At 39.1% G+C, this 27,529-nt stretch overlaps 1 protein-coding gene across 4 annotated transcripts; it reads right to left on the reverse strand.

Annotated features, from left to right (window-relative positions):
• Window positions 1–803: 803 nt before the first annotated feature.
• LOC137955674 (serine/threonine-protein kinase CTR1-like) lies at window positions 804–16,845 on the reverse strand. Of its 4 annotated transcripts, none has more exons than XM_068802730.1 (17): window positions 15,984–16,845; window positions 14,010–14,308; window positions 13,788–13,932; window positions 13,475–13,578; window positions 13,032–13,240; window positions 12,518–12,925; window positions 12,347–12,387; window positions 11,624–11,692; window positions 11,371–11,471; window positions 11,196–11,280; window positions 10,972–11,070; window positions 8,485–8,553; window positions 8,269–8,400; window positions 1,927–2,021; window positions 1,306–1,493; window positions 1,074–1,112; window positions 804–898 (listed from the first exon to the last, which is right to left on the reverse strand). In XM_068802730.1, the coding sequence occupies exons 1-15, from the start codon at window positions 16,560–16,562 to the stop codon at window positions 1,406–1,408; spliced, it is 2,523 nt and encodes an 840-aa protein (XP_068658831.1). In that variant the 5' UTR covers window positions 16,563–16,845; the 3' UTR covers window positions 804–898; window positions 1,074–1,112; window positions 1,306–1,405. The 4 variants fall into 4 exon arrangements, with proteins under 4 accessions (XP_068658831.1, XP_068658829.1, XP_068658830.1 ...); XM_068802728.1 differs by having other exon boundaries at window positions 1,074–1,146; XM_068802729.1 differs by having other exon boundaries at window positions 804–1,112.
• Window positions 16,846–27,529: the final 10,684 nt, after the last annotated feature.

The raw sequence follows: 27,529 nt of genomic DNA on the forward strand, positions 1-27,529 counted from the left end.
TCTACATAAAGAAGATAGAGAACCCAGACGCCCGCCCAAATCTGGCTTCTTTGCGACGCACAAGTTGCCATCATCGTTTTCTCTCCGGCAGGAAAAGTCTTTCTCGTTCAGCCACCCTTCGTTAGACTCCGTAATCGAGCGGTTCCTCCGTCGACACAACGCTGGGACGGGGATTCCCCAGTTGGATTGTCGCTGGAACTCACCCGACATTGCTGTGATCTGATGGAGCGAGTGGAGACGGAGAAGAGGAGGAAGGAGGTGCTGCAGCAAAAAGGGAGACGAGCGGCCGATATCAAGGGACATGGGTTGCAAGAGCTCAAAGAGTTCAAAATGTCACTGGAGAAGCTCAGAGACAAACGTCCTGAACCGGTTAGACGAGCTCTCGAAGGCAAATTTGGCCTTGGTGGAGAATTATTTTAAGCTAGTTTTACAACAAATCATTGATTTTACTAACTGCAGCTAGATGACTCTGTTTTTGAGATCTGTAAGGATTTCCCTTCATCATTCTGTAATTTGATTCCAAGGCAACATCGTTTATGCAGTTTGTGATCGAGTGTTTTTATTCATTTATTTTTAATTTTGTCTTGATATCATTAATTTAACTCGTTTCAACCTAATGAATGAACGTGTTATGGTGACGCTAGCTTGAACTAGTACGTGAATAATAACTCTTTGATTATGATTTCAACGACTCGCCCAATACCAAATTCAAAATTAAATACTACACATCTGATAGTAATGTCAATTCATAGAGTCTAGAAGGACAAGCACCCTAGAGAGGAAGAGTAGGAAAGAAACCAAACTCGCAAAAGATATATGCACAATTATATTTATTCGGTGCGCAGGCTCACTGTTCTGTTTAAAATTCTACCATTACACCTGATGTACACAACAATGCCTGCAAACAAAGAAACAGTAAGACAAAAATAATTCTTACCCATCAAGGGTATGTGACGCGCAAAATATATCACTTTTACGATTGTTTGGTCATATAATTACATATTCTGACAATACATACAAAAAATATTTGGTGCCAGAAAGATTAAATAAAAAAAAAGAACATATACATTTACCGGATGTGGAAGAAAGCCTCTCCAAGTCAGAGTCAAAATCTACATGATTAAAAAGCTACTCCATCTGAGTCATCTGATAAACATGGGAAGTATAATTTAAAAATTGACGATATGTATATTCTTCTTTCTTCTTTCTTATTCTTTGCATGAACCTAGTAATTAATTTGACAAAGTTTGGAGAGATCATTAAAGCAAGGAAATGGGTGATTGAGAATTAGACACTAATGATTACCTGAGCAAAGCAAAGCCCTGGAGTTCTGACATCAACGAGATCACCAAAGAATCACGACTGCAATCAGCTAATTTCTCGTTCATGTAAGCCATGACATCTCTCACCGCACTGGTTGAGGAGTTGGGAGCTTTATCAATGGCTTCAAGGCTTCCATTATATCTGCAAACGAAGGCCGCTTCCAGGGGTCACTGCAGTACAGATTGTTAATTGTTTAACGCATAGTCAACAAGCAAAAGTATCCCTAGGCTGACGCAGCTAAATTCCAGTAAGCTTAGTCATGACCACATCACCTTTTGAAGTTAAGAAAATTTTCAACTTCTTTATTTTTCAAAAGAAAAAAGGGTTGATGCTAAAATGAATAAGTGGATAATCTGTCAACTAAAATCACTTTATTAGTCAGAATAGATACTGGCCGAGGCCTGAGCACATTGACACAAAGGAAAACTCAGTGTTGTCAAATCTGAGTTCCCAGGTCTAAGCAACCCAAGAAGACAGCCAAAGTTCAACCCACGTGGGATCTGTCTAAAACCCAACGAACAGCTAAATCTCTTAACAGCCCAATAAAAAGGTAGCAAGAAGATGAACCATATAAACGAACTTGAGACTGGTTAATGAACGTACTTATCCCAGCAAGAAGCAATTAGAGCACCCACTTGAGGATTGACGTTGCTTGGAATTTCAAGCCTTCTACTCTTAAAACCGACAGCAGCCACCACCTGCAAGAAGAAAACAAAAAGTTAAACATCCAACTACCAAACTTTTAAAATGTCGTATGTCATTTTCACCCAATAGGTGAATCCAACTCTAACAGGCATTTTGCACATGCAATCCATTTGAAAATCACACAATGAGACATAGGACACTCCAAAAAGTTAACGGTAGCATGCACAGAATAGCCTTGGGGATGAAAAAATATCTTACTTTTAGGTAGTAATCACACACGAGTCTGTAAGTTAATACCAACAGAAGTTTACACACATCTAATCTGTCCAAACTCTTGAGGAGTATTTTCCATTTAAGGATCCTGGCTACGGTCACATAAAACATCTAATTTGTCCACATTCTTGAGGATTATTTTCCATTTAAGGATCCTGGCTAAGGTCACATAAAACATTTGAGGAGTATTTTCCATTTAAGGACCCTGGCTAAGATCACATAAAACATCTAATCTGTCCACATTCTTGAGGAGTATTTTCCATTTAAGGATCCTGGCTAGGGTCACATAACAGCTAATCTATCCACTTTCTTGAGGACTATTTTCCATTTAAGGGTCCTAGCTAAGGTCATAACAAACACCCAATATTCCAATTCAACTCTGAAAATTGCACAAATTGTGTTTATACTTTGTAATGCCAAGCATTTTAAAATAATCTTTCAATTGCAAATGAAATATTTACCTTTTCCGCAAGTCATACTGTTGAAAAACTAGTACGTGATTTTGGTCATTTAACTTTTTTTATGTAATCTTGTTCTGTAAGTCCAATTATGTCTTTGGTCCAAGTTTCATGTAAAGAGGACATGTAGAATGGGAGATATAAGGAGATTAGGGTTTTACTTAAGGGTATATCTGTAATTGTAATTGATTAGCATTATAAATAGAGGTTGGGAGACGTGCATGTTCCCCAGTGCAGCTCTTGCTCTTGAGATTTTGCCTCTCCACCTTCTCTCCCTCTCATTCTCTCTTCAACACTTATCTTTTTACTTTTTTTATGGTATTAAAGAAGTAGATCGCATCTGGAAAGCTTCTTTGTCAAATTTTTATCCTTTTTTCTCTGCCATAACCATAGGGATACTAGTTCTACTGTTTTTAGAACAAATTTTGATGTTTTAAACTGCCGAAAAGAGGGTTTTTATGCTGATTTCGGGATGCATCCCAATTCTCAAGCATACATGTGCTGACATCATCCTTGGCATCTGCTCATGTCAGCCCTAGTGTTGCTCTTCTTACACTGTTTGATCTGGAATTTGATTTTTGTGGTGGATTTTTGGATTTTCTGACTTGCACACATCACCTAATTGCCCTAACCCTAATCCTACGTGGAGGGACCCACCTAGGCTGATTAATTTGAAGTTGTCAGAAGGCTTATTGATCTGTTTGGTGCTCCTATATATCTGTTATGGCTGATTCCGGTGAAGTTTACACTCCATCTAAAGAATTTTATAATCCCTAAACCTCTGAAAAATTGAATGTTGATAATTATCTTACTTGGTCCAAATTTGTTAGAATGAATTTAAAGAAGCTGAAATTTATTAGGGATGATCTTCCTTTTCCTCAAGACGGTGATTAGGAAGCAGAGGACAGCCAAGTAATAACTTGGATTGTCAACAATAAGGAATCTACTACTAGAAGTCGGGTCAACTTTGAAACTACCAAAGCTATGTGGTTATCTTTAGATGCTCTATATAGTCAAGAGAGTAATCTTACTAGGATATATGAGTTATATACAGATTTTTTCGGCTTGAAACGAGGTAGCAAGCTCTTTTTTGAGTATTTGGCAAGAAATCAATGTTTTTCATCCATTTACTACGGATGAATGGAAACTCAGGTAACAACAAAGTCAGCCCCTAGCGGAAAAATTCCTCATTGCTTTGGGTGCAGAATTTGATAGCATAAAGGCACAAGTCCTAGCCTTTGAAGTACCTAATCGCTCTACTATTTTTAATAGGGTAATGAGATCTGAAAAGACTATTAAACTTAAAGCATGTAAAGACACTAATATGGTTGAAGCTACTGGCCTTAATACATGAGCCGCAACACCTGGTTCCATTGAGTCGTCCAGAGGACGCATAGGGACTGTCAAAGGCAGAGGTAGAGACAGTCCAGGACGAGGCCGATGGGATGGGAAATTTGAGTGAAAGTGTCCATTGTGGATGCACTAATCACTACTCGGACAGATATTTGATCAAGTTTGGGAAGTCTGCCTGGGCAAACTCTACTACACACGAGGGTATTGCCTCAGAGTCTAACACTACAACATTTGTCCCACCTGATGCCCCAGATGAACTGCAAAAATTAATTCAGCAACGGCAACAGATTTCACAGCATAGGGCACAACTCTCCTACATCCTTGGTTCATACTGCTCCTCCCACAAATATATCTGCATTTTTAGTGTCTCATTCCTAGTCTTGGGTACTTGATTCCAGATCTATAAAACATATGTCAGCTATGTCGTCCTTATTTTCTGACTTAAAAGAGTCCCTCATTGTTAAGCATGTTAACCTTGCTAATAGGTCAGTTTCACCTCTGTTAGTATTGCTAGTTCCAAAATTACCTTTGAATTTGTTATCCATCAGTTAGGTTGCTAAGTTCATGAATTGTTCTTTAACTTTTTTACCCTACTCATCGTGTTTTTCAGGATCTCGTGACGAGGAAGATGATTGGTTCCGCTTGTGAGAGAAGAGGATTGTATTATCTGGACGGCCACAAACCAGATAATACACTACATGCGCGACAGAGTCGATTCACCTTTACAATGCAATCTAAGATTAGGACATCCATCACTCGCAAAACTGATTCAAGTAGTTCCAAAACTTTCTTCCAACATTACTTTTCAATGCGAGGCACGACAACTAGGCAAGCATCACCGGAGTTCCTTTCTAGCTTCATCTCATTAGGCAAGCAATCTATTTGAGCTTGTCCACTCAGATATCTAGGGTCCTTGTTCCGTGACTTATCAGTTTGGTCATAGGTATTTTATTTCTTTTATCGATGATTTCAACAAATGTACTTGGATTTATCTCCTTTGAGAAAAATCTGAAGCCTTTGATGTAATTCAACTCTTTTATAATGAAATAAAGAATCAGTTTGCAGCCTCTAACAATATCTTGCGTATAGACAATGGCCTTGAATTTATGAATCGGAAGTTTGACTCTTTTAGTCAGTCTCAAGGGATCATTCATCAGACTTCTTGTGTGTTCACTCCACAACAAGATGGAGTTATTAAACGCAAGAATCGCCACTTACTTGAGGTCGCTCGAACTATGTTACTAACTCATATTGGGGTGGTGTTGTCCACATTGCATGTTTTCTGATAAATAGAATGTTGTCTTCTATTCTAGACGGTAAAATTCCTATTCATATTGTATTGCCCACTACATCTATTTTCCTATACCACCCATGTTTTTGGGTGCATATGTTTTGCACATATTTTTAATCCATCGAAGGATAAATTGTCTCCTTGTGTTGTGTTAAATGTATATTTGTGGGCTATTCTCAGACACAAAAAGGGTACAAATATTTCAGTCCATCTATGAGAAAAACATTTGTATCTGCTAATGTTACTTTCTTTGAAGATACTCTATTCTTTAAGTCTTCGAGGTCTGAGTCAGTTTCTCTTGTCCCCTCAGTACCTAGTCTTGTAATTCCTATTCCAGTTGGTCACTGCATTCCGACTTCACATGATGCTTCTACTGAAAAACCACTGTAGGTATATCGACGCCAACAACAACCATCTCCTCCCACTCTAGACTCCTATCTCTCGTCAAACCATGACCCTGCAATGTCCCTTGATCCTAAGGTAAGTGATCTTCACCTTCCTATTGCTCTTTGGAAAGGTGTCCATAAAGGTACTCGTCATCCTCTATCTCACTATGTCTCTTTTGATTCCTTATCTGACAATTATTGTAAGTTTATTTTGTCCATCTCTACTTGCACTATTCCTTCTTCGGTGCAGAATGCTTTGTTGACTCCTCATTGGAAGAAAGTAATGGATGTTGAGATGGAGGTACTGGTTGATAGAGGGACTTGGGAGCTATATGATTTACCTCCAAGGGCTGTAGTAGTTGGTTGTCGGTAGGTTATACAATTAAAAATAATTCTTATAGCTCTATTGAAAGATATAAGGTTCGCTTCGTTGCTAAAGGATATACCCAAACCTTTGGAGTGGATGTATTTGAGATCTTTTCTCTGTTTGCTTGCCTAACTTCTGATAGAATACTGGTATTTGTCATAGTACATCAAGGCTAGTCTCTATTTCAGCTAGATATTAAAAATGCATTCTTGTATGGTAATCTTGAAAAAGAGGTCTACATGGAGTAACCTCCGGAGTATATTGCTCAGGGGGAGGCACATAAGGTATGTCGACTCAAGAAAGCTTTTTATGGCTTACAACAGAGTTCACGAGCATGGTTTGAAAATTTAGTCAAGTGGTTATGTCCATGGGTTTTCGTAGAAGTCATTGTGATACACATTGTTTATTCTAAAGAGATCATCTCGAATTATTATCTTATTGGTGTATGTAGATGATATCATCTTGTTGGGGAGTGGCAGATCAAGCATTGAAGAAGTTAAATCCCACTTGGCGAGTCACTTTTAGACTAAAGATCTGGGTCACCTAAAATATTTTCTAGGCATTGAAGTTGCAAAAAGCAAGGAGGAAATGATTTTGACTCAGAAGAAGTATGTTTCAAGAATATGGGCTTCAGGGAGCTAAACCAGCTGATACACCGATGGAGGTAAGACATGATCTTCATGATGATCAAAGTCTAGAATTGAAAATAAAACAATGTATTGGAGATTAGTAGGCAAACTCATTATTTATGTTTGCTACAGTTACTAGACCGAATATCTCATTTGCAGTCAGTTCATGGAGCATCCACATAAGATTCATCTAGAGGCTGCACAAAGAATCTTATAATGTTTGGAAGGAGCACCAGGAAAAGGTCCTCTCTTTAGACCTAATGATCACATAAGGAATTAAGGCTTTCTCTGATGTTGATTATGCAGGCTTCAAGACTGACCAAAAATCAACCACTGCGTACTATGTATTTTTTGGAGGAAACTTAATCAACTGGAAAAGTACGAAACATAATGTGGTTACCCGGAGTAATGCAGAAGCTGAATACAGAGCAATGACTCACACCGTCAATGAGCTAATGTGGGTGAAATCTGCTACTTAGGAGTTAGGCCTCTATTATAAAAATCATATGACTATATATTGTGATAACCAGACAACAATCTTCATGCTAGCAACCCGATGTTTCATGAGAGAACAAAACACAGAGGTAGATTGTTATTTCATTCAGGATGCAATGATGAAGGACCTGATCACCCCATATGTTCAGTTTGGTGATCAACTTGACGATGTCTTCCCTAAAGCGCTGGAAAGCATGAATTTCTGAACTTCTGTGGCAAGCTGGGACTTTTTTACATATATACTCCAATTTGAGGGGGAGTGTAGAAAAACAAGTATATAGTCATTTTGATCATTTTACTTTATCTATATTCATATTTCTTGATGCAATCTTGTTTTGTATGTCCAAGTATGTCTATGGTCCAAGTTTAATGTAAAGAGGACATATAGAATAGGAGATACAAAGAGATTAGGGTTTCACTTAAGTAAGGGTATATCAGTAATTGTACTTGATCAGCATTATAAATAGAGGTTGGGGGACATGCACATCCCCCAACGCAGTTCTTTCTCTTGAGCTTTTGCCTCTCCGCCTGCTGTCCCTCTCATTCTCTCTCTTCAAGTCTCTCTTCTTACTTTTTTCACATACATTTCAACAGCATGCACATCCAATATCCATATATACATGACACGGTTCTCAAAGGAAAGAGTCTATGCTCACATCAAATAAAGCTATACAATCACATCTTTAATTACATGAAATTCTGAAGCACCTTAAAAAGTTAAATAAATAAAAGATGAGGACTTATAAGAAAGCATTAGGGAATGAAGGAATATTTCGAACTAAAAAATCAATGTCTTGTGATAGAGCTAGCATGTCAGTCCAACCAAGATCAGGTACCACTTCAATTTGGTCTTTCTTTTTCAATATGCTTCTTATATTAGCTTCATTTTTTTATCTTGCTTTTGTACCCAGTTTCAACTTGTTTTCCAGTAATTTCCAAGAACCTGGTCAAACCAGTCTTTTTTCTTCTCAATCATATTTCAATAACTTTCAGGAAAAAAAAAACCCAAAGATTAAGAACCGACATAAAACAAAAGTGGCATAAAAACCTGTGCAGGATTTAAGTTATTCCAAGGTTGCTGTAATGTGACCAACTCCCACAAGATAATTCCAAAACTGTATACATCAGACTTCTCATTTGATGGCTCATCACGAAGAACCTCTGGTGCCATCCACTCAGGCTAATAAAAAGACAGATAAAATCATAAGAGAAGAACATGAGACAGGTTTTAGTCAAGATTCTAGTTTGTATCTAAGAAACTTACAGTTCCTGCTGCTGATTTTGAGGAGAGATATGTGTTCTGTTTAAAGCGTGACAGACCAAAATCACATACCTGGATATAACAGATTAAAAATTGTCATTAGGAAGGAAATGATCCTCAATGATAAAAATAAAAAAGAGAATTCAAGCCAATCAGCAGATTGACAAGTGAGAACACTGTAAACTAAAACCACACAGTTAATAAAGTGTCACCACCCTCACCATCATAATCATTGAGACTAGGCTTGCATTTCCATATGATTCTTTCTTTTCTCCTCTCAAGGAACAGATTTTGTTCTCCTAATTTCTTCTCCTTGAATAATTTAAGAAGATTGATTTTTTTCTTTTCTTTTTTCTTTTTTTGAAGATGAAGACGGTATTTCTTTCTGAAAGATGTTTGCTGACTATCCAAGCTTCAATATCAAATGGTGGATAGATAATTAGTCCTTGCAAATCATCCAATATCATTGTGGGAGCAAGAACTTATAAGGTGAACTAGTGACACAAATTTATTGCTTACAAGACTGGTTATCCTAACACTTTCTCCATCCTGTTGATCGTAGCCATTGTTTGGAATTATAATTTTGCTTATACCAGTTCCATGAGGTATTAGGTGAATGAAAAAGAGACGAAGATAATACCTTATTTGTTTTTTCTGAATGAAGAAACGGAAAATACAATAACGGACAGATAGGAAGCAACACAAATTGAAAAAAATTCAGAATACATCACCTTTTTGAGTAATATTATAGGCTCGTTTACAATGTTCCTAGTACCACTACCTATTCCTCTGCACGCTAAAGCCACAACTATCCTTAGAAACCTTCATTTCGGGGTTAGTCAATAATGAAGTTCATGCGCATTACATAGTTCATTCAATTAGACCGTTAGTGGTACACCAACGCCAGCATCATCTAAAAAAAGCAGGTAATCGTCTTAGGCTAAAATCATGGTATCATGATTCAATCCAAAATTGTGAATCATCCATTTGAAGCCATCGTTCGGGACGCGTCTAATTTTTTTTTCTCCCGCTCTCTTCTTCCTCTCGTCTTCGCACTCCCTCTCCCTTCTCCCTCTCTCGTCTCCCACTCGGCCTCCCTCTCTTCTCCCTCTCGGCCTCCATCGCAGAGCTGCCATCATCAAGCCTCCGTCACAGTTGCCTACCGCCGCTCCGTCGCAAAGCATCTAGTCGGAGTGTCTCTATTGTAGGGCCTCTAAAATAAAATCTATTTTCCGGCCATTAACCCCCCCCCCCCCCCCCCCCCCAAGTTGATGATTTTAATATTAAAGACACGAACTCGTTATTATATTCATTAATTTATTACTATATTAAATTAGAAATTTAACTCTGGTAATTAAAATATTGTTAAAGAAAGCATTTGATCAATTATTTTGGTTTAATTATCCCATTTTTATAATTAATTAAAGTAATCATTTTAAATTTTGTAAAAATATATTATTAATTAATATTACGTAAAAAATCCATCTTTTGTTATTTTTTTATTTTTTATAATTTATTATAGTCACACATAATTATTATATTATTTTATAATAAACTGTAATCATTAATTAATATAATATAGTATTTCATTAAGTAGTATATTAATATATTTTAATACTACATTAAATCACTTATTAGTGTAGTAACCATGTTTATTTTGGTTAATTATCTGTTTAGGTATATGTTCTATTTAAGTATATTATAAAAAGTTACTCATTCTCTTGTTTACATCGTATTTTTCATTTTGGGACACTAACACCCAACTTAAAGTTGAAGTTGAATTAAATCATTGCTTTGAATTTGAAGTCTAACTTCAACTTCAATGTTGACTAACCCCCCTTCGCATATGTTATTTCCAAAAATATGACCTCAATAGGACAAGAGTAGGTCAAGCCATTATGGCATGGATGAACCAAGTTCCTAAGAAAAGCACCTCCAGTAAATTATCACAAAGTTTTTTAACTTATCCCAAACTTGTGGCTCAACCATTTGAAATGGGGAAAAAGAAAAAGAAACTTGCTGCCTGAGATGACTTTGTCTTCAACCCATTCATACTATTCAGACTTTTCACCCAAGGTAAAGTCAAAAACAAAATTAAGGCAGAGTAAAAAAAAATCATTGGATAGTTTTGTCTATTTCTCAAACAAATCATATGTTCCATTGTTTCTCAAGCATCGAGAATCTTCACCTCAGACTCCAACAAACTCATTTCAGTGCTCTTGCATTTGTTCTTAAAAAGATTTATATTTTTTTTTTGATAAATTATATGTTTAAGTAGCTTATTAGTGTTTTTTTAAGAAGTTAAGTAGCTTATTAGTGTATCCATGAATAAGCTCATACTTCTTTTTTTCTTCTTTTTTTTAAAGACCATTGCTTAAAATTAACCCTCTTTTTGCAAAATAAGAAACCTAATAGAAACATACTGCAGAAGACAAATGAACTGCAAACTCAAATTTAGTTGCACCTTTGCCAAGTGAAGAAACATCATACCTTGACTGTGTACTTTTTGTCTACCAATAGATTTGGAGATTTCAAATCCCGATGTACAATTGGAGGATTGCGTTTATGAAGATAATTCATTCCCTTCGCCTGTTATTGAGCAAAGAAGAGACTGCTAAATTGGAAATTTGCAGACATGTGAAATCGTAAATAGAAATGGAACAGCTAACAAGTTTTTTTGTTCTTTTTTCTGTGGCAGAGAGAGAGAAACATACAACATCATAAGCCATATTTAACCGACGCCTCTCATCCAAGACCTCTCTTGCACCAGGCTTATGTAAAAGCCTATAAAGACTTCCTCTGCAATTTCAAAACCAATAATCATAGTTAAGGCATATCAAAATTTCTAAAAATAAGAAAACTTCAAGAAAATTTATTAAACAACCACACCTCGATAAGTATTCGGTAACAATGGACAAGTTTGGTGGTTGTGTAACTGCACCCATAAATAGCACAATATTTGGATGCCTCAGCCGTTTCATTATTGCAACCTAAAATTGAAAAGAGAGAGTGAAATTACAGTTGCAAATATATCCACCAAACAAAAGATTTTGCCACCTTCAACCCATAGAAAAATAACAGAGCTTAGTTCACATGCATTTCTTTAAAATGATAAAGCATAGCAGATCTGAAATGTAAATACCTCTCTCAAAAATTCTTTAAATCGCTCAGCATAAATGTCTTGATCCATGAGAATCTTAACCGCAACTTCCTGAAAATTATTTTGCAAGAACAAAAAATACATTTAAGTCTAGCAACTTAAAAAAAGCCAACAATATATAGAAACCTAGCCATGGTATTCATAACATATACCTAGTCACAGAGAATTTATAAGGAATTAAGACAGGAATAGGACATAAAATAAAAGATAAAACACCATCAGGAAAGGTATTTGATGTCTCAATATTCTCAAAAAAAGGAAAGGTATTTGTTGAGAAGATTAACTCAACCAATGCAATGTGATTTCATCAAGTTAAAAAGAAGAAACTCTTTAGCTGATTCATTAGTCAAAGAGGGGAATTCGCATGAAGAGCTTGTTGTAATCTTTTCCCGGGAGTTGCACTATCCTGTTTTGAAACTCTTGCTTTATCTTATTAAAAAATTTATAACATTCAAAAAAAGGAAGAAAAAGAAGAAATTGTCTTTTTACAAAAACACAAAAAGGAATAGTCATACTAAAGGATGCAGTAATAATGCAGACAATAACAAAGTCGATCAAAATACACAAACAAATCATAAGCTTCATAAAAAACTTTTGCATGAATCCAGCAACGTCATCCCAAAGAACAAAAAGCCACTTGCTAAAGCATGTCCCAGAAACAGTAAATTCTATAAACTTTATGAGCAAAGTTTACAGGATGCTTACAGAGCCATGCCAATCAGCACGATGAACTGTCCCAAAAGAACCTGTATATAATACAAATTTGGTATTATATCACATGCAGTCGAAATTGGCCATCAAAAAAATTTAAAGAGGCACTTAGTTCCCATATTCAAACATACCCATAGAATAATGATTGCACTGAGTTATACATACCTGCTCCTATTCGTTCTTTCAGAGCAAGATCACTCCATGGTATGTCCAGATCATCAATTTGAAGAGCCGATTCACTATCTGTCTTAGTTGGAAGGACTTGGCTACTCTCCATGAGTCTTATATCCTTACCCTTGACAGCCCGTTGAGCAGATAATGCAAAAAGAGGAGGAATATCTCTTCTCTCAGTTCGCTGGAGAGGTTTAGCTTGAATGGAGTCTTTCATATAAAGAGGTTGAGATGATCCAATCTGAGAAGGATTCTGCCACCTCTGTAACTGGGGTTCATCATTTGGTCGAGAAGGATCTCTCACAGCCTGAGGTCGAGGAGCTTCAGAATCTTCCACAGGAGGTACGGGGCACTTGATCTCTGAATTATTAGGATATGAAGCATCTAAAATATCTTCTTGTCCTAGAACAGATAAATTCAAATATAATGAAACAGACATATAGGTGTGATTAGTATTCCAAAAGAAACTTATTGAAGATGTAAATATATAACTTAGAGAAGTAACAACCTGTTGAATCACCACCAAATATGAGATTTAGTGATTGACACTCGGAGAAATATAGCTTGGCCAAAGACCTGAAATCTTCAGTAATCCTAACAGACTTAAACATTGGTAGACACAGAGGTGAAGAAATTGAGATAGAAGAGGGTCCATTGAGCAGCGAGTCAGGTTCACATAAAAATCCTGGGTTCCCAATCAAATCAACTAAATATTCCCTGCCAGATAAAGGATGATTTACTTCCAATAAGTAAATATCCAATAGATAAAGAAGTTTAAAAAGAAGAGGAAATGGTTGTGAAAAAAAAAAAAACTGGATATAAGTTGTTGCCAGCATGTGCGTGTGTGTCCGTGAGAGAGAGAGAGAGAGAGAGACATAATCATTGTATTAAAGAATAGTGCATCACTATCATAAATAAAGTACTTCATAAAACCCCAATGCAGAGGACAACCTGTCCACACCAAATCTCACAAGACACGAGGAAGCATCATTTCTCTGACAATATTTGCAACCTTTAGCAATTCGACATGGTAAATCTATTTTGTCTGCCAAAACCTGAAAGAAAGGAATTAGCTGCAATAATCTTGAAAGCTGCCCATTTCTAACACATAAATGAAAGAAAAAACACCAAATATACTGTCAACCAGAAACCTGGCACCAAACATCTTTTGAGCGGCACATTGAAAATAGTTCCTTTGCACATGAAAAAACAATTTAGATGAGAGAGAGAGCATTGACATGTTTAAAAGAAACAAGTTCCTTACTTTGAAAAGCAGAGCACGATGCCTACAAAGACCAACAGACAAGCTACCCAAGGGAAGGACAAGAGAGCCTAAACGATCCTTCAGACTTTCACAGCAATTTTTCCAATGTGGGAGTAAACTAGCTTCACCAGAAGAAGCTTCACCCCTTGTGATACAAATAAAATCTCAGTTAGACGGTTTTAGGAGAGAGATTATACACATGTAAATATTAAGATAACTCACCCCATCTGAATAGAGACAAGTTTTGCGAGTTGTTCCACCACCTGGGTAGTGGTAATGCAGCTACTTGAGATGCTGACTACCTGATTTTCGAGATCCCTTAAATTAGGATCACCTTGCCTATCAACCAAAACCACTTCAACTGATGACTCCCGAAGATCAACTGCTTTGAGTGATTCAAGTGAAGGGACACGCCCACTTTCTTGTGGATTACTACATATCATCCAAACATAAGGATCCAGTCCGTGAATCAGGTAAAATCCATCTGGGACTTTGTCATAATAAGACAGACAGCCATTTACCTGGAATCACATGATATGACCATTAATTCAACATGTAATTAACCCTATAAATATTATTACTCATCCACCACTATTTGAACAATTAATCTCATAGATATAAAACAAAGTACCTGGATGTTTAGTTGCTTATAGTAAACAATGTTTCTTGTTTTTATGTAAATCTACGGACAATATAAATATATCATGTAGGAAAAAAGAAAAATATATGAACAAATCGATTACAAATCTAGCTTTTTTTATTTTCTGAGAAAGCGATGAGCTTTGTTGGAAGAATAACGAACTGAGAGGGGAAGGAGAAAAAAGACCTCAAACCTCAGGAAACAAGACAAGAATGCTACCAAAAGCAACATGCTGATGGTAGACAACCAATTAGCTAGACTGTTTGCAGTCCTTAAAATAAGGATTAAAGTTTTAGTAATTAAAAAAAGAGAAATCACATTTTTTGCTCCTTCAAAATTTGGCCCATATGGTTGAGAAGAATCTTAAAGTAGTCAAAGAAGTTGGTAGAATCAAACATGTCGAGAAAGCAGCTAATACAGCATGTGTAATGGAACAGGCAACCGAGCAAGCTCCACATGTAATAAACCCCCATCACTAGTCCAAATTTTAAGAAAATATTTAGCAGTATTTTAGGTAGTTGCGGCATTGTAAAAGATACTTATGCTAGTCTTTGTCCGGGCCTGTCGTGCAAGGACTCTTTGGAAACAAATTCTTTTTACATTAAATAAATTTAGGTACAGAAATCATAAATTTTGCCCCCATCTTCCAGGAGGATATTATACTAAAGCAACTAGTTCTAAGACAATACACTAGAGTCAACAGAACTGAGATACTCACCATCCTAATATGCTTGATATTCTCATGCCAATACAGAAGCCAATTCAAAAACTTTCTGGCTCACAAATATAAGTGTCAAGTGGCAGACCTGTCCTTCAATTCACTTGTTTTAATGCAGATCTCCTTCTCTTCATCATAATTCTACTTTGTAACTCTATTTTTCAATGATGACTAACCCAACATGGTTAGGACAAGGCTTCAACGATAACAATTCTATCCTAATTGAATGTTCAAAAATAACTCAGGGTAAGCGTTGAGTGTTGGTTGGCACTAGTTTTCAAAGTAGAAATTTGAAGAAATCGCAATTTGAGACACAATGGAGCCCTCATATGATACAGAAGCCTCTGCATGTGTGAAAGCACTATAGATAAATAAAATGTGGGGCCATTTCATTAAAGGGCACAACATTTTACTCGTCCATAAGAGTATACGCTAATGTGGAAGCACCGTATCATATGTTTCACCAGGCACAATATAATGCAGACTTTTTTTACAAAGAATAAGCAATCGTAACAGTTGTATGCTCGTATAGCCATAGTTTAACGAAGAAAGATTAGAGTGCAGTTTTTCCGGAGCTTTTAATAGCTCGGATACATTAAAATCTACAACAGAAATTTCCAGAAAATCTAAACAAATGTTCTAAATTAACGAGGCTTTACAAAACTAACGCTCTCGGCAAACAACGGATTAAATTTCAATTCAACATACACGTAGTCACCTTTCCTAAGGCTTCTCCAGGTAAATGCAATGATTCACGGCTAATGGAAGCATAATGACCAAGTGCCAGATGAATTTCTAAATCCGGAATAAAGGATACCAAAATTCATTAAGAACCTACCCAGAATCGATGTGACATGGACTCCGCGGAGGCAACTGACGGGCCAACCCCTGAATCGTCCAGCACCGGACACAAAAAGTTGGGATCATCGGCACAAGTGGCCTCTGAGGAAAGGCGCAAAGCCAGAGCCAGCTGCAACTGATAGCTTTCCTCCGTTTGCTGTGCCCAGCTCTTGGACGAGGAAGACCCACCCGGGCCCGAATTATCCCCCAAATTCAATCGTCCATCTCCACCTCCACCTCTAAAGCCCTCATCTTGCACCGCTCCATAGCACTCTACCTCGTTCGCCACCGCCGAGAGCGTAGGAAGATAATAATCCCCCGACAGAGAGCTCTCCCCAAAGCTGCTGCCGCTTGACTGCCTCTGCAGTCCAACCGATGGGAAAAGCGACCCGATCCGCCCGCGGGGATCAGGCCCCCCATCGGACGGCGCGATCGGCCAATCCAGTGCTCTTTCGGGCTTCACCTTACTCTTCTCCGGCGAAACCGACTCGAAGAACTTGGCCGTCTGCTGCGCCTGCGTCTCGTCCGGGAACTGGTTAAGAAGCGAGTAGCTCGATCGCCGTCCAGGCATTTCCATAGAGGAAACAGAGGGCTTTACAAAACCCTAGAAACCTTCCTAACACTATACTCCACCATGTCCACGTTTAATCAATCACATCCGACCAGCCCCCGGCCCCGGTAGCCACAACCCCGATCCGTTCACCGATGACGGCAACGCCTCTCCAGATTGATAAGAGAGAATCTCCCAATCCAAATTCCAACTCCCCGCAGCAGCAGCAAAATTCAGAAGAATTCGGGATTTTTCCTGTCTGAACGAAGCGCACGACTTGCTATTTTCCTTCTGTGGAAAGTAGGAAAGTGGCAAGTAGGAAGACCGAGCATACACGCACTGGCGTATTGTACCTTATTATTATATACTCCGAGCCGAACGGCTGAAAGAATATGCCTGAATACGCGCCGATTCACACGCGACGCTGGACCCACCTTGACTTTGGATAATTCAGAACTTGATGAGAACAAAGACTAAAAGCCTGGTCCACCGGTTGTAATGAGCATGATGCGAGTAGCACTGCCGCGACGGGTACTCACGTCCGAGAGACACGAAATGCATGTTAGGGACTTGGGAGTCTTTTTGGTCTGGACTAGGGAAAAGGGCCAAAAAGGAAAAGGGAGGAGGGCCTTTTGGCTGCAGATTTATCACTATGAAATAGAACGGGGAAAAGGTGAAGGGGCCGGCGGCCAATGCAACAAGAGGAAAAAACGTTTTGAAGGGGCAAACATAAGAGTCCTTTTGGCCGACTTCCCAAAGGGCAAAAAGAGTCTCCTACTACTCCGCCATCAATCTATTGAATTCGGGCTGCCAATGGCTTCTTCGGTGTGTTTTCTAGTTGGAACAGCATCAATGTCCTGGATTTTCTCATTATATGTTTTCCCCCTCATTACTACAATAAGGGAGGGATCCCCCCAATTGTGGCGAGGGCGGGGAGCCCTCCCCCCAATCCAAACAAAAGAGAACTTGGGTTAGCTCATATCAACCAACTTAAAATTTGTAAAAGAAATAACTATATAAAAAGAATACAACAAGAAGAAATAAAATTACAAAAATATTTAACTAATAAGCAATTTACTTTAAAATATATTAGAACTAGATGTATAACTTTGGATTTATTATAATATAAATATATCAAATCAAATAAGCTTAATCAGATTCTTACTATTTTGGGAGATTAAACCATAACCATTGGATTTTGATGTCAAACTCAACATAACCGAATTATTAAGGCAAAATTAATGAGTCAGACACGGATCAACCACCAGGTCGGCTCAATTTCGGATAGAATTACAAAGGCCGGGCCAGATTTTGCCGGCCTAAACTTCTGTAAGGCGATAGAGGCGGCATGATTCGATGTGTTGACTATGATCAGGCTCCCCTTAGCTTCTGCTCTGTTTGAATTAACCTCTTAAAACATACTTGGTGCGAAGAGAGAAATTAGAGAAAGAGACGAGAAATCAGGGAGAGATCAGAGGTGAATAATGCTGATATTTGATAACGAACATACAGGAAATGGAAACGACAAGGTGCAAACAAAGCCAGTAGGGAGGTACCATGGGAAGAGCAGCTAGCATTAGGACGCTTGTGGGACGAGTCTCGTTCGTTTTTTAGCTCCAAAACCTACTCATTCAACCAAACCGATTCACGTAGATTAGTAATACAAATATTTTAAGTTGGTTAGTTATTTCGGGATGAGACTTCGACCCAACTTCACATGATATTAGAATAAATACTCAGTATTACCTAAATTATCTATATATAAAGCGAAGGCTTACATGTGTCATTGTTAAATAATAGTCTCATATAAATTAGAAAATAAAAAAAATTAAATTTATTAATTAACAAAAAAGGTTCTCTTCAGTTTTTACTGCCTTTGTTGTGAGTTCATAAATTCCCTCGTTATGAAAACCGGTATGAAGTTATTCCATCGTAAATCGTACCATGCTAGAAGACAAATCCTCTCTTCCAAGCTCAATGTTGCCTATGCGGTAACTACCTTTCAGGTTCCATCCCAATAAAATCTTCCATCTTTTTTCATCCTTCGCGTCTGCTTTTTTTCTCAGTTTTCTTTTTCTGCCTCTCCCCTTAAAATTTTCTTGTTTTACCTGGCCTTCTACCATGTTGTCACGCCTCTTTGAATTTTATCTATTTAGCGGTGTCAAGAAATCTAGTAGCGTTGGCTTGATCTTCGTAGTTCTAGGTTAATTGTCGGATCTTTCTGACTTATAAAATCCGATGTTTTGTAGAGGGTATAAAAAAGAAGAAAAACTCTGAATCAAGAACAAACAAATAGATGGAGAAGAGGAGAAGATGAAGCAGGCCACAGGAGGAATGACACGAGTAAAACGTCGAGAGATAAAGAATTAGAGGATGAGAGATGTTGAAGAAACGGAGAAAGTAGATTTCGTTTTACTGATGTAGGACAATAGTTAGTGGTGTTCTTCGTCGTCTGCCACTTTACACTTTCCAATTTTTTCGCTAATATCTTCTCAAGTAAAAAGACTTAATTTGAAGAGCGATTAGATAAATAAAGATATTGTAATTATGGGTTCAATTAACAGTTTTACATGAGTATTGGAGCAATGGAAGCTCAATCAAGTTAAAGAGCAATGGAGTATGGCTTGATCTTGAGCTTTTGTAGCTCAAATCACATTCCATGGAAAACATTTGATGACTGATTTGTAGTCGCAAAGAACTGAGAATCAGGGCGAACTTTCTTGGTTAGGCATTGGGATTAAATACACCGGAAACCTAGTTAAAAGGAAAAGGTCATGAATTTGTTTGAAGAGAAACGGGGTATTTGAGTTATTGAAGACTCAGCCGCGCGACTTTAGTCTTGCAGGAAGTGGAGGCAAAGGAGAAACGGGCGGTGCTGCCAACCCCAGGGGTACTGAGTAATCTCTTGCTTAACCTAATGAAGGTGGCTCGCAAGGGAAGGAGAACAACCAAGAAGTAGCTTCTCCGGTGGAAAAAAAAAAAACACATAGTAGAGGGAAGAGGAAACCAAAGAAGAGTTGAGAAGAGGAAGAGGAAGAGGAAGAAGAAGATTGCCATACCTCCACTCCTGGTCTACACTTTACGACCTTTGGTATGTGGTACGAGCGCTTGGGCATGAGTGCCTACCACGCGGGAACTCCGTATCAATGAGCCCTCGTGTGAGTTATATTTCCAGTCCAAAACTGGGATAGCCAGACGACCTATGCAATCTGGACGCCTTGGGCTGCCTGGCACGGATTTGGGAACATCTTCCCCTTTTTTTCTTTTCGCATAACAGTCGCTTACCAAACCGCTCTGACGTGGCATCTTCTACTCGCAATGACCAATCAGTTATCGACTCGATGCAGCCGGAAACGCGAGCTCCTCCTTTATGAGAACGATACACAGCTCGAAAATGAAAGCCACCGTAAGCAATAGTCCACCTTACTCTACACCCGACGCGCGTCTAATCCGTCCTGTATCTCATAAAATCTCAGCCGCCCCTCAAACCTGTCTAATGTCAGAATCTCCAATCTCATCCGTTTATAGCGAATTTGTTGTTTTTTGGCTGAAGTGGACGGCTGGGATTATCTATTAGGCGATAGAGTTGATAGGAGAGACCCACGCGCCTGCGCGACAAGGACTGAAGGGAGCGGAGCAGAAGTTAAGGTGCTCCGGCGGGCAGAAAACCTGGGTCTCCTAGAGGAAACAGGTTAATAAAGGCCAAAGGAATCAGAGTCCTCGGCTGGTTTCTCTTTCATTAGTCATTAGTGTTTTCCTTTTTCTCTCTGTCTCTCTCTAAACTCATCTCCCTCTCTTCGGTGGTTGATCAAGAGCAGAGCTTTGAAGTGCTCTCACATGGCGGAGTGATAAGATCGAAGCTCCGAATAAGAAAGCTCGAGGAGGAGACGAATGGCGTTGTCCGTGGCGGTCTTTGACGAGAAGCTTCGGAATCGAGGGAGTGAGTCTATCGTGTACAAGGTCCACGGCCGCTCGACTGCTCAAATGCGACTACAGAGGATCATACAGGTAATCTCGTCCGGTTTGAAGGAGGTCCCCGGCGAATTACGAACGCCGGCGACGAATCGGGAGTATCAAAACAGGGAATCGGGGGCGGAAGGCTCGAGAGCGCCCGCGAGAGATTTTCTCGCGGGTTTCGGGATCGATTTGAATCTGAGGTTGGGTCCGTCGGGGGAGGTGTTGGCGTGGGAAGACCAGGTGGCGACGACGGCTGTGGAGGCGGAGGGAGTTTCCAGCGTGTGTAGCGGCGTCGGTGGAAACGGTGCGAAGGCTTCGGGCGTCGGCCTCTGCTCATCGGTGGAATCTGGCGACGTGTCGACGGTCGAGAAAAGCTCCTATGACGAATGCGACCCGAAGCGAGTCGTGAAAATCTCGGAGAATCTGGCAGTGAAGGACGATGACAGAGCAGGAGAAGAAAACGAGGTGGAAGTGAGAGAATTGTCCGGGATCACAAATGTTGCGGTTAAGACTAGAAGAAACGGCTCGGACGAGGAGCGAGTTCGTGACGAAGAAGCTGAAAGCGGCCAAGAGAAAGATTCGCGCACCGGAATCTCACACAAAGACGATGAAGCAGTACTCGAAGCAGGGGAGAAGGACAGGGAAGAGAAACGAAAAGACGAGCGCGGCGGCGGTGAAGGCGGGTATCTACACCTCCTACTCGACGCTGCGCGTCATATATCTGGGGACTTCGACGACGAGCCTACGCCTCCACCGCCACCTGAGGAAATGGCCGAGAAGACGACCATTGTTGTAAGGGAAAAGTCAGAACCAGAACGTGAACCGGAACCGGAACCGAGCCGGAGCAGCCGACCTGCACGAAAACGCGAATGGTGGCTAGATTTCTACGGAGCTTTCGAGGAAGAGACGGCGCCGATCGTCCGATCGAAGCGCGGACGGAACCAGGTTCTCCCGTCCCGTTACAGAGACTCCGTTCTAGAGCCATGGAAGCCTCTCCCGAGACAGAGACGGTGAATGGAAAGCAAGGGCATGGGCCACGGCGCGCGTTCACTGTTCAGACCACATCTTGGCCCTGCAGTGGTACCGGGGGGACAGAAGCGGTTACCGGCGACAGCGCTTAGACTGGCCATTCGGTCCTCCACGAGCAAATGCGGTGTCGGAATTTGCTCACGGAATTTCCCATGGTTTTAACAGAAGAAGAGAGAGAAGCCGATTTGAAGCTTCTGAAATCGGGAAAAGAGATGCTGATTTTGTCCTTTCATGGCAGACGCGAAAGTAAAGAAAAAAAGAAAAACAAAAAAAGAAAAAGGTTGGAGCAACGAGTACACGAGAGTGCTGAAACCACGAGGTATTTCGCCGTTCTCAACTGTAGACAGTATCTTGTTCTTGTTCTGCTTCATCTTCCAGACTCCATACAGGATTATCTTTTCCAAGTTCACTTTTTCTGAAGTTTTCTAGTCTTCCATCCCTGCTGTTTTCTCGGGCCTCCATGTCTGGGACCGTGATGACTGATTACTGATTACTGATCACTGATCAGAACACGGGGAGAATTTCTTGCTTTTTAGGCAGATTTCCAAATTTCCAGTCGCTGCTGCAAATATTTGGTACAGTAGTCACATACAGGTGACTCTATTTACAATTTTATATATTTGTGTGTTTACTCGTGGAAATCTCGCCATGTTTATAGATTAATAAACATTTGATGAGCGAGGTATTCGATAATTGCGTAATGGATTATGAAGAACATGAAATCGTGAAATATTCGAGATTTGGGAGATGGAGGCTGTGGGTTCCACAGCCACATTCCCTGGTGTCACGTACAAGATGACATAGTCTGATAGGTAGATTAATAAATGGAGGCGAAGGCCTGAATTATTTGCAAAAAACTTTAGGATAAATAAGCGAATAAGTTTGGGTGGAGGTCGGAAGTGATAAAGACACCTTTTTGTGACATTAACTTACATCAGATTAATCTAATGCATCTATTTTATGTTATAATCTGAGACATTTTACCTAAGTAAAAATGTAATGCTTCTATGTTTATTTTAGTTTTTTTTTTTTTTTTTTATCTCGGGTTAGACTCACCCGTACTTGGCCCCATATGTTTTTATATATTGCCCGAGTGGGAGTGGGAGAGGGGTCAGACATGCAGAAACGGCGAGTGAATAACCGGAGCGAAAAGGACAGAGTTTCTGTTACTGCCGTCTGTGTGTGTGGGGGCGTTTTGTTAAGAAGACAAGGTGCATGGAGTCCATTTCTGTCGTGGAAGAGACACGGATATTACCCTCTTGGAATTCTTCATGGTCTTTTCCACCTTCGTCGTCCAAATCACTGCATTCCTATTTCCACCCGGATTTTGGAGTCTGTGACGGGTTGTCTTCCCGGTAACCTTCAAGGATGAGATGGATCTATTTACTTACTTCTGGGATTTGGAGGGACGTTGAGTTATAAAGAGAATAACACAGAATATTCAGATCAGAGGAATTCCGTTCCTTATGGACCCACCAGATGGATGGAAGAGGCCCGCCACCTAGGCCGGAAAAGTCAATACGCGACACCGGCGTCGATTTCAAGTTTTCATTGACGTATGAATAGGATGTTCGATCCACTTCTATTGGCAACGCGCGCCGGGCTGGTATTGACTCCGACATCTGTTTTTTAACATTTACCGAGCTGCACTCATCTTGGCAGAGAGTTCTCATATTAGCCGAAACTTCATGAGAAAATCTGATACGTATGAAGCGATACAGATGGCGATATGCTACCTCGTGATTGAATAGTTGCTTTGTGTCGGAGATCCGCCTACCCTAAAAAGGAGTAGAGTACCGGGACGATCGTATATGCCCTTACAAAAAGTTCATTAAGGATTTTTAAATAGAAGTATTAAGCAATTAATATATGGTGCATATTACAAGGACAAAAGAGAATATGTCTAAGACACCGAGTTTGGATCGCTCCGGGTGAGAAAAGGTGAGTCCCCTCATCAGACCCGGCCCACTGAATTCGAGTCGACCCAGCCGGATTGCAGATCCAAATATGAAAGAGAACATCACCGGAAAAAAAGTCTTTTTGGTCGTCCACAAAAATTGTACGATGGAAGCCGCAGAAAATCTGGGCTGCCTTTCCTGGTAAGTCTGTAAGGTTTTTATGCAAAACTGAAACATCTCTATATATTGTCAGAAGTAGCAGTCATGAAATTCAGCTACGTTTACTGGAAAAAAATAATTTGCCTACCCAGCCCAGAAAGCGCGTTATGTCTTATGAATTAGAGGACGAGAAGAAGCAGTCGGAGAGAACGATCTTTTATTATGCTACGTTGTTGATATCAATTTTATTATGCTACGTTGTTGTGGTCACTGGTCCAACCCCCATTGAATTTGTAGATTGTTGACCAGGCTAGATGGGGTTTTGTGACTTTTCTCTAATGCCACTGCACGAAACTTTAGGCCCAGCCACAGGAACACGGATCTTACGTAGTTCATTCAATTAGTGTGCACCAGCGTCAACATCATTTGAAGAATGCAAGTCTCAGGCTAAAATCGTAGAATTGTGATTCAGCCAAAATTTGTGAATTATCCACTTGAAGCCTCATTCGGGACGCAACTTTCCCTCCCCTGGCGAAATTTTTTTCTCATTTGCGCACTCTTCTCCCTCTCGACTTTGTTCTCTCGAATTTTTTTTTCTCCCGCTCTCTCTTCTTCCTCTTGTCTTCGCACTCCCTTCGCTTTTTCTCCCTTCTCGTCGTTTTTGCATCTCTTCTCCCTTCATCATCTTCACATCTCCTCTCCTTGTCTCTCTCAGCCTCCCTCTCTCTCTTGGCCTCCCTCTCGCTCTTCTCTTTTCCCCTAAAAGTCCTCTCAATTTCCTTCAATTTCCCTATTTCAGTGTCAAATTCTTCAATTCTAATTCGATTCCCCTTGATTTCCTCATTTGGCTTCGATCTCCACATTGGGTTTCGGTTTTCCACAAATTTCAGAAGGTTACCCTATACTCTATTTTTTTATTAATTTATTGTTGTATTTTATTTAATCTTAATTTATGTGTGCAGTATTTGTATTTATTGATTAGTTTCTGCATAATTTCGGGATATAGGGTTAGGGTTTATGGTATTTAGGGTTCAATTTCGTCTTTATGGTTTAGGGTTTAGGGTATTTAGAGTATAGTTAAGGTAGGTTTATGGTATTTAGGGGTAAAAGTTTTTTTTTTAAAAAAAAAGTGCGGTCAAGGTAGGTTTAATAGAAGTTAGGTTTAGGGGTTTGGAGTTCGGGATTATAGGGTTTAGGATTTGGGGCTTTTAGGGGGTTTAGTGTAAAAAGTTTGGGGTTTAGGTTCTGGAATTAGGGTTAAGGTTTAGGGGCAACTGGAGGGTGGGTTTAGGGTTTAGGGTTGGGTTTATGGGGCTACTGTGTGGGTTGAGTCCAGTTCAAACTAGGCTGAGTTGCTTACATGAGTGTCCATTAGCCAATGAAACCCAACCCCCATCATTGACGAGGTACAGTTCGTAGTGACTGCGAAGTCATATGGGGTTCTACCAGGGGTGTTTAGTGAATTTGGACTTGATGAGTGTATTTTTGCATTGTTGTAGTCGTCTGCAATAGAATTAGTTTGATTAATTTGTAAATGTTATATAATGTTGTTAAATAATTTTGAAGTGCTATGGAATGATCTTACCATGTGGTGAGGAGATTCATATGGCTTATAAATATCCACCATGTGGTTTTTTTTTAAGTGGTTATTTGTGTTTCCATGTGTCCCTATTTATTATGACGGGTAAAGGTTGTCTCATAAAATTTTTTCCATGAGGACCATCTCGGATTTAGATTATAAATGGCTGGAAGAAGACAACAAACTCCTCGATCATATGACATTTGAACCTTCAAGGATGACAGCAAAATGGTCGATCTCTTGGTTGAGCAGGTCAATATAGGGAATAAGTTGCCCAATGTCATTGGGAAGCATGAGGTGTAAATGGATTGTGTCAATAGGTTCAATGAAGACGCAGTTAATAAAAAAGAACTGTTGAACAGCTCAAGAATCGAACAAGATCACGAAATAATATTTACCAAACAGTAACGAGCTATCTCAACACTAGTAGGTTCGGCTAGGATGCAACCACACAGAGAATTACTGCAAGTTATTTTGTATGGCAAGACTACATCAAGGTCAGTAAATTTTGCTGAACTGCAAAATATTTTGTATGTTTTGCGCATTATTAGAACTTTATTCCAAGAGGTCTAAAAGATGTTTCTCTTGTAGGAGCATAAAGATGCTGAGAAGTATAAACGTGAAGAGTGCCCACTTTACGACAAAATGACTTTGGTAGGTCGTGAGCAACTCAATAGCCATGGGGATAGGAAGTCAAACTAGCGTAGACATGTGCAATAATGTCCAATGTGACTTAGAACATTCACCCTTGGACCTGCTCGAGGATGTCGATTTAGGTAGGGATACTCCATTCCTTAGCGAGAATGAGTCGGCACCTGATCAGTCTCAAAGTGGTAATCCATCAACTTCAACTCGTCGTAGAAAGAGAACCAAAATATCCACTTATGAGACTTGCATATTCTTTGATGCAATGAAGGAAATCGCCGCGATATTTAGTGATACTATCTAACCTAAAGATGGTAATGTCGGAAATAATTGGTTCAAAATCCCAAACTTGTTGTTATAGTTTAAGTTTCACTCTCCTAAATGGTTGGATAAGCAAATTAAGAGGGACATGTTTACGAAGCTGACAGTGGAAGAGCAACTTCATTGGCTTAAATATTGTTTTGGGGAAATTTATTAACGAGTTTTAAGTAATCTATCTACTTTGGGACGAGTGTTTTGTATTTTAATGATGTTTTTTAATTATGGCATTATAAGACTTATCATTGATAGATTATGAATGGTTAAAATTTGGGTTTTCATAATTGTTCGGTTCATATTGTGTGGATGAATAATGTGGGTGAGTATGGACGTGGACAATAGAATTGATATAATTGTGTATGGTTGTGATTGAAGATAGGAATGTCGATGAAAATGGATGTGTGATTGGATATGGTTGTGTAGAGGTGTGATTGAAAATAGGTTATGATTGAAGATAGGGGTTTGTTTGTGTTTATGACTTTTAAGAAAAAACAAGAATTATTTTTGTAGTTGTCAGTGTGCTTGTGGTGATTCTATTTGTAGTTTTCCATGGATATTACGACACACGAAGAAAGGATTACAAGTATGTTAGCATTCACATATATTTTGTACACCATGGGAAGATACTATCTCAGCCATTGCAATAGATGTGCACCACGTTATTGAGGGATTGGAGGTCCCTTTTTTTTGCAAAAGACATTAGAGAAATTACCTGTTAAATTTCAAAAAAGTGTACATGATGAATCAAATTGTGTTTCACAAATTGGCTGAGATACTTAATAGTAAATGATTTTTGTCTGTCACGAAGACCATCTCAATGAAAGAACAACTTGTATATTTTCTCCTAACTGTTGGTCAACAACAATCATATAGTGAAACAACAGAGATGTTTGATAGATCAAAATGGACCATAAGTAGGTATTTCAATAAGCTATTAAATTTTATTATCAGATTTCAATCTGATTACATCAGATAGCCTTCAAAATGTACTCACTCGAAGGTTTTAAACAATCCAATGTTTTATCTGTATATTAAAGTAACATCACTTGCCCTCTAATGAACAATTTTAAATTAATATACAAAGTTACTTAGTATTAATTGAAATGGTATAATTAGGATTGTATTGGGACTATTGATTTGATGAAACTCATATTAAAGCGAACATCCCAATTAAAGATTAACAAAGGTTCTGGAACAGAAAGGGCTATCTCTCACAAAATGTGATGCCAGCATGTACATTTGATATGCAATTCACTTATATGCTTGCTGGCTGGTAGGGATCAGTAGCCGATTCCCATGTACTAAAGAACGCATTGACTTGCGAAGATAGACTCTTTGTACTTGAAGGTAAATAATATTTTTTATTCAGTATCTTTTTATCTATTATTATCTTCAATTATTTTAGGTGG

This window comes from Aristolochia californica, unplaced genomic scaffold, assembly GCF_029961685.1.
Source record: "Aristolochia californica isolate CCGP_79_NKW_82.1479 unplaced genomic scaffold, dmAriCali1.0.hap1 SCAF_2, whole genome shotgun sequence".
Taxonomy (NCBI): Eukaryota; Viridiplantae; Streptophyta; class Magnoliopsida; order Piperales; family Aristolochiaceae; genus Aristolochia; species Aristolochia californica.